This window comes from Phyllostomus discolor, chromosome 14 (assembly GCF_004126475.2).
Source record: "Phyllostomus discolor isolate MPI-MPIP mPhyDis1 chromosome 14, mPhyDis1.pri.v3, whole genome shotgun sequence".
Taxonomy (NCBI): Eukaryota; Metazoa; Chordata; class Mammalia; order Chiroptera; family Phyllostomidae; genus Phyllostomus; species Phyllostomus discolor.
Window position 1 is genome coordinate 21,690,815 of NC_040916.2, and position 11,744 is coordinate 21,702,558.

Below are 11,744 nucleotides of genomic sequence, written 5' to 3' on the forward strand. Positions count from 1 at the left end.
CAGAGTGTGGGCTACCGAATCAGGTAATGCCTGCCTGTCACAAACCCCGTTGTCTACTAGCTTTATGACCATGAGCTACTTAACCTCTCTAAGCCTCAGTTTCTACACCTTTAAAACAGGGATATTAACACTTAGCATATCACACTGTTAATAAAAATCAGAGGTCGGTAGACAGGGTGAATCCCTAGTAAAGTGCCTGGTACTTAACTTCATAAATGGCAGGTAACATGACTATTTAGGGCTCAGAGATTCCGTTGTTTAATTCTGTGACATATTTTTCTCATCTTCCCATAAGTTCACCTAATGCCATGCATGTATATTTATTTTAGAAAGTCAATTAAAATGAACTAAAGTTTGGTTTTCAGGATTCCACGAGACCCTCTGAGATAGCTGTGCTGTTACCAAACCGAGGGCTGGGGGCTTTCTGCAAAGCATTTGCTTCATGGTGATAATAGCGTTTAGGAGGAGCCACGGGGACAACTGTTAGTTGAGTGGGGGGTACGTGGGGTGTTTATGATATCATCCTGTCTACTTTGTGCATACTTGAGATGTTCTATACTAACAAGCTAGAATAAAGATGGGCTCCCAAGAAAGGAAAAGGTGTTAACTCGGTTTTCCTGAGCAAAGAAAGCATGGGTTGGTACAGATCCTCTCTTGTCCACTGGGTCAAGTTAGAAAAAGAGTCAGTGCTTTCTGCAAGATTGAAATCATGGCAGGTCCAGAAACTGATGCCCAATTCCAATTCACTGGTATCAAAAAATATTTCAACTCTTACACTCTCACAGGACGAATGAATTGTGTACTGGCTACATATGGAGGCATTGCTTTGCTGGTTTTATACTTCAAGTTAAAGCCTAAGAAAAATCCAGCTGTGAAAGCAACATAAAAGGATTCTAAACTGTACCTCATCTGTAATTTCCCCTATCTGGAGAAGCTAATGTCAACTCATCATGTGATACTCAATTTGTACAATAAATTATGAACCCGGAAAAAAAAAGAAAAAAAAAAAGCCCATTTTCTTGTAAATATTTTCCATCGTAAATTCTATTTTTGTTTTTATTATAAAGAGCACACCGCCTGACAATAATGAAGATTTAATCTCTGGCCAGCTATATCATCCTCGACCTGCTAAGCACTTGAAGGAGAGACTCTCCAGGTAAATCCAGGTAGGAAGCAAAGTGTCAGCGAGTCAGCCTGTGGCACACTCTCTGCATTGACACTAAATCAAAACTCAGTTAATGACTAGGACTGTTTTGTTACCTACGCACTTGTTTTGGGAGAGACAATAAGATTGAGTGTGTCGCTATTAATAGATTTAAACACTTCCCTCTTTTTTTTCTGGCGGTGTTTATTGCGCAAGTCCACGTGTTGCTGGTGGAAACCTAGATAAGTCATTATTTGGATAATTATTCTCGTCAGGAAACGCCATTGGTGGTTTTCGTTAAACACAAAATGGTGTTGCTTTTCCTGCTCTAAACTATTCGACTGGGTTGTTTACACATGAAGTTGTGCCAAGCGCAGTCTTTCCCACAAAGGCTGTGTTTTGCTGGTCCAGTCGGTGATTCATCCACTATACACACATAAAAATTATAGTTCACGAGGTTGTTGTAAGAATTAATTAATGTTTGCTGTGCACTTTATGATCCACAGATCATAAAGGCTGTAAGGAAATGCACTGTGTCTACATAATGTAACATTGGTACCCAATGTAAAAAATGTTGGGATCTTTTTGAATGAAAGGTTGAGTAGCCACTTTAAGTTATTTTTATTAGTGTTTGCAGAAGAGTCAAACACTATTTGGAGGACTATGATGGAACCCCAGAGATTTTCCTGGTGAACATGTAACTGACAAAAGAAGGAAGTAGACAATAATTGTGTTGTAGACTAAGGAAATACAGCTTTTTGCTTTTGGATAGCTAATATGAGAAAGAAAAAAAAAGCAACAAAGAAAGAAAAGAAAAGGGAAAAAAAGCACATGTTTCAAAGAAGATAGCCTAACAGCAATGATGAAGATCCTTCATTCTTGACATACTTTTCCCATTGAGATAAACAATTACAAACTGGACAAAAGAGCTTATCAGAAATATTTGATCTTGTCTCACTCCTCATAGTTTTACATGTGGTTGGGGGAAGACAGTTCAAAGGAAGAGAAGGGAGGGAGGGGGAGAGGGGGAAAACTGGGGAAACATCAGTAGACGAAGAAAAAACCTGAGCATTATTTTGAACCCATCCTTCTTTCACTGCCTCTAAAAACGAAGGCCTAATAATAGTTCCTCACAAGTATCAGTTCCTCCTGCCTATTCCCCTCTGCCTCACCCCCGCTCGCTGCGTCCCTCAGCGTCTCAGGTCTGGATTTCTCCAGCCCATGGCTCCCTGGCTGTTCTCCCCGAACATCCTCACACTGCATACCGAACGCACCACATCCCAACTCTCTTCCTGCTCCGAAGGCCTGTTGTTATCAGGCCCCACTCCACCTGTCCTGCAGGAGCTCTGTTCAAGTCCCGTCGTTCTCCTTGGAGTGATCTCTCTTCCACAGTCTTTAAACCACCGAGATGCACTGTCCTGCCCCTCGACCAATTGAGATGTAACCCGCTCTTAAAGTTTCTGATCCACTTCAAAGCCTTCCCTGACTGTGCGGCTCCCAGTCATCTTTCTCTTTTCTGACCTTTTTGGTGTCTGGGCCATGGTTTAGAGTTTGCACCATGGACTTTCGTGTTTGTTGCTCTTACCTGCACGACGAGGCTTTAACCTCCCTGAGGGCAAGGGCTGGTCTGGATACGCATTTTGCAAGTCGCAGGGTGAAGCACTTACAAAGAGCACACTGAGTGTTTGTCTGCTTGGCTGATCCTAAGTGTGCTCTGCTGTTGTGTCTCTTTTAAACCAGGGTGGTGGGGGCCGGTAAGGCGCACTGGCTTTGGAATCAGAGCCGAATGAGAACGCCACCTCTGCCTTATGTATATTCCACCTCTGTTGCATGAACGTGGGCACGATTTTTATTTTCCAGCGTCTGGAAAAGCTGTCAAGACAATACTAGACATGCCCATCCAGCCCCTGCCCGGTGGAGAAAGACGTCACATCTGGGGAGAAGAACCGCCAGCGTGATAGGAGAGGAATGTTTCCCCAGCCACTTCCGGAGCCTAAAGGAAATAGTACCGGCAACTGTTTGACTTTTCTTGCTATGATTCTATTCTCACCGATGAACTTTCTGGTTTTCCAGGATCCCTGATACCAGGAAGAGAGAGTCCCGGGTGGAGGGGAAGAGTTTCCAGACACTAGCACGGAATAGATCACGTAACATTATGGCTCTGTACTAGTGTCCTATGAGTTTGGCCAGTGTGGATTGTCTTGAAGACACTCCTTATCTTTTAAGTAATTGAGAAAGTCCAGTGGATTAAAAAAAAAACGCTGAGAAACAATGGAGACCCTTCCACATCCTCTGCCAAGGAGGGCTGGCCAGAGCGGAACTCCTAAGCCACATTCCCAGCTAAGCCCCCAAGACCAGCACACACATCTGCTTCTCAGACCATCGGTCCCGATTTTGGCTATGCCAAAGGAGCCATACTGGGCAGTGGTCAAAAGAGGGGACGTTACAGCTGGGCGGCCTCAGTATGAAGCCTGATATGTTATTTATGAAGTCACCTTGAGCCAGCAGTCAACCGTCGCGTGCCTAAGTTTCTAACTGCACCCACCTCACAAGGGTGTCCTGAGATACTGACATATGTAAAACACTTCAAACGGGGCCCGGCACGTAAGTCCCCATAAATAATAATCATGCAAAAGGCAAGTTTCAGAGAGAACTATAATAAAATTAGTTTAACCCCAGTCTGTTGACTCATTTGGGTAAAATACGAGGAATAATTTATAGAACCTGTTGAAAGTTAGCAAATACTGCTACTTCCCCATCTTTGCCAGTTTCTTGTGGCCGCAGATTTGTTTCCCCCATAGCAATTGACAGTGATTCCTTACAAAAAAAGGGCCCCTGGGCTTTTTTCCTGAGGTCCCAGTCTTGGGAGGTGAATCCTAGGTGGGGTGGCGGCCCCTCTGAAGAAGAAAGGAAGGTGGGAGCTATCCCACAAGCCCCAGGGAAGAAAGGTCTTCAGAGATGTCACTGGATCTCAAGAAATGCTCTGTCATCTCCTTTTGAACCAGAGCTTCTGACTCAATTAAAGGTCGGCTTGAGGCTTGCTCTCAGCTGTACGAAGAGATTGTCTTCAATCCTTCGGTGGGTAAAGCTGTTTGTAATACAAGTGAGCTCTCAGTTAATAACCAAGGATGTGCATGACATGCTTTTTCATGAACATTCTCCTAAGAGATCGAAATATATTGTTATCCAATATATTCCTTGGATGATTTAGGACAGGGATCCCCAACCTCCTGGCCATGGACCAGGGATGGTCCATGATCTATTAGAAACCAGGCCACACAGCAGGTGGTGAGCAGCCCAGGTCCGCTGCTGAGGCTGCTCCAGCCCATCCAGCTGGGCCCCCGTGTGCGCCCGCCTTGGCCATGATATGATGGTCCTTGGCTTCCAGAGCAGCCATAGGGACTTCTCCTTCAGGCCCTGGAAGCTGACGGCCATCAAAACCCACATCATGAAGTTGACAGAGAAGTTAGCTGATGAAGTGCATATGCCATCCCTCCCCGAAATGATATTTGGAGACGTTTTAAGGATCCAGCACTGTTCTGGCTTTGGGATGGAGCTCAATGCTCCAGATGCTTTGAGGTGTGTAAACAGCTACCAAGGAATGCTCCAAGCAGCCTGTGTGGAAGAGTGGCAGGAAAACAGGACAGAGGGTGAGCACCAAGGAAGTTGTTAAACCATATGATTGGACCTGTACAACAGGTTATAAGGGAACATTACTTGGAGAATCACTCAAGTGAAAGGCCATGCCTACAACACGTCATATAAATACAGAGAAACTGAAAGCCAGAGAGCAGATTAAGTTTTTTGAAGAAGTTCTCCTGTTTGAGGATGAGCTTGTTTTTTTTTTTAAGATTTTATTTATTTATTTCTTAGAGGGAGGGGAAGGGAAGGAGAAAGAGAGGCAGAGAAACATCCATGTGTGGTTTCTCCTCACATGCCCCCAACTGAGGACCTGGTCTGCAACCCAGGCATGTGCCCTGACTGGGAATCGAACCAGTGACTCCTTGGTTTGCAGGTCTGCACTCAATCCACTGAGCCACACCAGCCAGGGCGAGGATGAGCTTCTTGATCATGGAGTTTTAAGTCTAAATGTGAAACCTAGAGTAATGCCTTTCTGCTTTTCCTTGCTATTGCATTTTTTGTTTTTTTGAGAATTGATGGAGTGCTTATCAGAATGCATGCCATGAGACTTTACCAGAGGCTGACAAGACCTACATTTGACGAGAATAAATATCATGAGAGAGCAAAGTTGCTCATTTAACTAACGCATGCTCTGCCTTCTTCCTTTACCAAGCCCAGTGAAGTAGCGCAGTATTTACTGATCAAGGAGGCCGTTTGTGAGAAGCTAATATCTCCAGAAAGAATAGATCACCACCCCACAGACTCACAAGAAAATGCACCTGTGAAATAGGACGTGATGTACCACTTGCTCACCGTGGGATCTGATGGAGACCTTGGCTACGTGGATGGGGGTATTTTTATTAGGAGAATTAATTGCCTTGTCTATGTGCAGATTTTCAGTAGCCTTAAAGGAAAAAAATAAAGAATTGTTGCAGGCAAAAACAAACAAACAAACAAATAAATAAATAAGTAAAGTCGCAGCAGAATATCCTGAGATTGCCACAAAAGCACTGAAAAGCCTGCTTCCATTTCTGACACCCTGCCTTTGGGAAGCAGGTTCTCTGCAGTGACGACAACCAAAGCGAGATTAGGAGCAGACTGGGCATAAGCGACACACTCCGGGTGTCCCTGTCTCCCGTCACCCCCAGGTGGGACCATCTAGTTGCAGGAAAACAAGCTCAGGGCTCCCTCTGATTCTGCATTGCGGCGGGTTATGTAATTATTATATGTTACAATGTAACAATAATAGAAATAAAGTGCATGATAAATGTAATGCACTTGAATCACCCCAAAATCATTCCTCTCCCCTTCCTCCCCTCTTCCCCCATCTGCATAAAAACTGTCTTCCATGAAACAAGTCCCTGGTCCCAAAAAGGCTGGGGACCACTGATTTGGAACACCGATGGAATTCTTTAAAAATGTACTCCGACCTTCAACAAATATTTCTGTGTCTTCAACATTGTAGGGTGGTTCGACACCAAATTGATCTTTTGGTTTTGTTCTAAAAGTTCTACTGCGTATACTTGGAAAATATGTATCCAAACATGTTGGGTGGGTTTTGTCCCTTCTATTCTCTGTCGGCATAGCCCGAGGGTCCCGATTCTAGGGTGACTGTCAAGGCTCGGGTCCCAGCTCTGCCACGGTTTTTGACGCGTGACCTCATGGCAAGCAACTTGATCTTTCTCTTTCCTCCATGTCCTCATTTATAAAATGGAGATAGTAATAATAGTAATACCTATTTGTAAGTCTGTTGTAAGCATTAAACGAGTCGGTACATTTTGAATAATGCCTGCCACATGGTAAGCACTCAGTTAATATTAGTTGCTATTGTTACTAGTTCTGGTTTCATTTATTGCATTATCTCAAAACAAGCTCTAATTCCTCTTACCCAAAAGGCAAAATATGTTTAGCATATGACTTTAAAAGGCACTTAGCACAGGTGTATCCACAGAGCCCTCTTCTCCTGGTTCCATGTGCTCCTGGTGGAGTTACTCGTCAAGGTCTCGATTTTCACCACCACAAGCGTGGGCACACCCATGCCACCGTTTGGACCCATCCCTTCCCCCCGGACTTTCCTGTGTGTTGTGCCGAGGACGGGGTTGAGAGTGGGGCGCTTCCTTGGTTTTCCACTGTGAACAATAAAGAAGTAGCCCTGGGACCACCACCCACACTCTCCCTACCTGTCCGCTACAGAGGAGAGTGATGCCAGCAGGCGACGCATGGCAGACGGTCCCAAGAGCAGAAGAGAGAACAGATCTCTCCCGCAGAGATAATCCAACACAGTCACATGCACCATGGCGAGAGAATTCATGCCACGCAGAGTCCTGATCTGAAGCCCCACCCATTATGTTTACATAAATACGCTTCAGTGCTCCCTTGTGACTACATATAGTATGTATATATACAACATAGTATTGTATGCAATACAATATAGTATTGTTTATATACAATAATATCTATCTATCTATCATCTATAGTCTCCTTCTGCATACCAATCAAATCTGAAAAGCAAAATGATATTTGCAGGCTTGGAAATCCAGCCCTAAATGAAATATACATTTCTGGATTAATATGTCTGACTCCTTTTGAGGTCACATGACTAGGCAAACCCAATTTATAATTTTCCAAAGCTCCCTTGTATAGATAGGGTTTTTGAATCCTTGCCTAACAGCATCTTTTTAAAATTAATTTTTAAAGTAGTGGTAAAAATAGTTACCTTCTTAACCATTTTTAAGTGTTCAGTTCATTGGTGTTCACTATATTCACATTGCTGTGTAACAGACCTAGCAAAGCTGAAATTCTGTACCCATTAAACATCTCCCAGAGTTCCCCTCTCCCCTCCCTGGCAACCACCACTCCACTCCACTTCCACGAATCTGATTACTCCAGAGACCTCACAGAAGTAGAGTCATACAGTGTTTGTCCTTCTGTGACTGGCTTATGTCACTTAGCACAGTGTCCTCAAGGTTCATGTATGTTCCAGCATATGACAGGGTTTTTCTTTTCAAGGCCGAACAATATTCCATTGTGAGTATATATTACATTTTCTTTATCCGATCATCAGGAGATGGACATTCCGGTTGATTCCACCTCTTGTCTATTGTGAACAAGGCTACAGTGAACATGGGTGTGCAAATGTATGTTCCATACCCTGCTTCTGTTCTTTTGAATACCCACGAGTGGGCTAACTGGACCACAGATGTTTTGATTTCAAAAGAAACTGCCATGCATTTTTCCAAAGCATTTCACGGTGTCGCTAACAACACATAAGAGAAGCAATTGCTCCATACATACCCTTGCAAACTTTGTGGGTGGCTGGTCTTACAACACTAACATGTAACAAAAGAGGTGGGTCTGTTAAAAAAGACTGAGAAGCAGTGAGCAGAGAAACAGGAGAGAGAAATCCAGGTGTGACTTCGTAAGAAGGCAAAGGAAGAGAAGTTTCCGAGAGAGAGACTGATCAAGATCTTGCGTGCTTTTGCTCTGCCTCCAATAGTTTCCACTCTCTAAGTAGGGAGTAATTTTTCAACAAGCAAATTTTATCATGTCCCTCCTTAGCCTTTCAGACCTCACATTGCTATTCTAATAGGGTGGCCAGATTTAGCAAGTAGAAATACAGGATGCCCAGTTAAATTTGAATTATATACCGGCAATGGGTAATTTTTTCAGTGTAAGTATATTCAATGTAATATTTGGCACATACTGATGCTAGAATGGTGTTGTTTATTTAAAATATAAATTTAATTTGATGTCCTGTATTTTATCTGGTAAACCCATCTTCAAATAAAGTTCCAAGTTTCCACTTCAGGTATTAATGCCTACCAGTCTACCTCTGACAGGGCCCCTCTGAATCTCTGTACCATCTCCAGCCAAACTGCACTTCTGTTAGCTCCTTACACATGCCGTGCCCTTCCTTGCCTCAGTGCATTTGCACATGCTCTTCTCCCTGCCTGAAACATTTTGTTCTCTCTTTGCCTGGCTAATTCCTACTTCTGTGTAGCTTGCAGCTTAAATGTCGCTCTTGAGGAAGCCTTCTCCTTTCATCTCAGATGAGGTCAATTCTCACTTTTAAATATACCATGTACTTTGGCCTTCAAGCTTGTGGTTATTCAATTATTTTTTTAAATATTTTTATTTATTTATTTATATATTTGGAGAGGGAAGGGAGGGAGACAGAGAGAGAGAGAGAGAGAGAGAGAGAGAGAGAGAGAGAGAGAGAGAGAGAGAAACATCAATGTGCGGTTGCTGGGGGTTATGGCCTGCAACCCAGGAATGTACCCTGGCTGGGAATCGAACCTGGGACACTTTGGTTCCCAGCCCGTGCTCAGTCCTCTGAGCTATGCCAGCCAGGGCCCAATTATTTTTAAGTGTTCTATCTTCCCTGCTAAATTAACCTGAAGCTATCCCAAGGAGGAATATCTGCCTGTCTTGTCCACTACTGCATCACCACAGCATAGTGACTGGCACATAACAGGTTACTAAGTATTTATTGTGATTGTAATAAAGTAGATGCAAATGAATATTTGTTCTGTTTGAGAATACATTTCATCATCTGAGAACACCTGAGGGTGGATTAGATGTTGCAGAAATAAGATTACAAATCTCTGCAGAAAAGAGCTATGAGTGAACACTCCCATTGTGGTAGTTGAAATACTTTTGCAAAAATTTTAAAGAGAATCCCTTTTCTGCCCTGGCTGGGTAGCTGATTATGGCATCGTCCTGCTCCAAGTTTGTGGGTTTGACCCCAGGGCAGGGCACATACAAGAACCAACCAATGAATGCACCAATAAATGGAACAGCAAATCAAATCAAAGCTGTCCGTCTCTCTCTCCCTAAAATCAATAAATAGTTGTTTTAGCAAGGAGGGCTTTGAATGCCCCAAATGAAACCCTAGATTAGGCATATTCTTATTAGCAAAAGGAATTCAAGAAAAAAAAATAAAAAGCACTTTGCAATCATAATTTTTAGCTAAACAGAGGTTAACATAGATTCTTTCCCCTTGAGAAATCTGTGCAGTAGTTGCTGTTAATGCAGACACTAAACATTTATGGCAGAATGGGTAAACAATTTCAGATCAAAAGCTTGGGAGGAGTGCTCATTATTGGGGTACAATTAGTGAACTTAGTTAACAAAAGGAAACCAAATTTAGGACACCTGCACTTCAGTTTAAGTAACATGAGCACAGATGGACTCAAGTTCTGAGACGCTAATAACGAGGGTCATAAACATCAGGGCCCAGACAAAGAAAGAATAGGGGTGACTCCATTAAACTGAGTGAAGGACAACTGTCCGAGAAATGAGAAAATGAATTAGTCCAGCATTCCTTGGATTTCTGCATCCTTCCCCTCATTTGTTAAACTGTCTCAGTGGCTATCTTAAGCAGAAAGGGAATTTCCTGGAAGAACATTGAATGGCTCACCGTTTTGATGGTAAGGAAGGGAATTGAGGGAGGCTAGGTGGCCAGAACCAGAGCTAAAGTCAGCCCCCAGCTGGCCTCTGCCAGTGAGTGCTGGACACCCCCTGGGGTCTGCTGCTGTTGTCCCGCCAGACTGTGGATATCACAGACCCTGTGGGTCGACTTCTACTGACTCCGTGTAACTCAGCCCAGATCCAAAGTCCCACGTAAGAGCATCCAGTCTACCAAGAAGCTTAGGTGGCTTTCTCCCCCCACCCTAGGCTCACTGTGGGGCAGGGCAGAGGGCAGAAGGTGAGCAGCTGGACATTGTGGCCCTTGTAGTGGGAGAAGAGATCTTGCCACCCACAAAAATTCCCCAGTGGGAAGTTCCCAAACAGTATAAGGAGGAGAGGGTAAGATACTGGGCAGCCAAAAATATTACAAACATTCATTATGTCCATCTTTCAGGAATATGAAGACATATCAAGGAATCGTGCCCTATCCAACAACAACTACTTCATTTTTACAATTGTAGGCAATAGGTGAGTGAATTAGCAATCACTGGATTTAGACCAAGCCGTACATACGTGTGTGCACACGCACACAAATTGATCCGCTGATTTTTCTTCTACGTTTACTAGTATTCCTGTTGTGACAGGGAAATCTTTTTCGTTGTTGCAGGTTAAAGAAAGGAGGTGGTCACAGGTGTCGCTCAGTTGCACCCATAACACGGCCCCTAATTTCAGAGGATGATCGGACACTGATGTATTTTCCAAAGAAATTACAGTCGGGAGGAGCCAAATTCATCCCTGCGGAGAACCACGAAGTCCTGTTTAAAGGACCCGTTTTAAAAAGATGCTTCCTCGTAGCCTCTTGCCGAAACGGGGAAGGTCATCTGGGGCCTTGTTTGTTCTCCTGTTTACTTTGGTTCCTGAACGAGCCCTTGTACCTTTTTATTATCTTATCTGCTATTTGTAAATCAAGCACATTAGGAAAATCTACCCGCCCCGAACTCGGTTTCACATTCAGCCTTGTAGAGTGGCCGCCTTGTTTATATGACCATTCCTCACTCAGGAACACTCACAAACATTATGTCTGTGCTGTCATTGTCTCAGATTGCTAATGCCTTGGGAGGCAGGAGCCCTGTCTGTGCAACTAGTTGTGTTTAACACCAGACATTGGGCATTACATGTAAGGCTTTTAATGCTGCTGTGGGACATAACAATAATAAAGTACTTCCCCCAGCTAGAGTGAACATAACCTCTCTCCGTATAAGACAGGGTTGGCAAACAACAGTCTGGGGGACCAAATGCAGCTTACTATCTCTTTTGGTCTGTTTTTGTAAATAAAGTTTTATTCAAACACAGTCGTGCTCATTTATTTGTTCACATAGTCTGTGGCTGGTTTCCTGCTACAATGGCAGAGTTGAGTAGCTGTGTCAGAGACTGCATGGCCTGCAAAGCCTAAATTATATATTACCTGGCCATTTACCAAAAAGCTTGCTGCTCATTGATCTACATTAGTGGTTCTTACCACAGATGGTAAGATGGGATCACCTGTAAAATCCCCCCAAGATGAAGATCC

General features: G+C 43.6%; 1 protein-coding gene and 1 pseudogene across 1 annotated transcript; both read left to right on the plus strand.

Annotated features, from left to right (window-relative positions):
* Positions 1 to 678: 678 nt before the first annotated feature.
* Positions 679 to 997, plus strand: LOC114511971 (ATP synthase membrane subunit DAPIT, mitochondrial). Its single transcript, XM_028530829.2, has one exon. It carries the CDS (start codon positions 710 to 712, stop codon positions 884 to 886), a length of 177 nt encoding a protein of 58 aa, XP_028386630.1. The 5' UTR covers positions 679 to 709; the 3' UTR covers positions 887 to 997.
* Positions 998 to 4,511: 3,514 nt separating this feature from the next.
* Positions 4,512 to 5,684, plus strand: LOC114512178 (annotated as a pseudogene).
* The last annotated feature ends 6,060 nt before the right edge of the window (positions 5,685 to 11,744 follow it).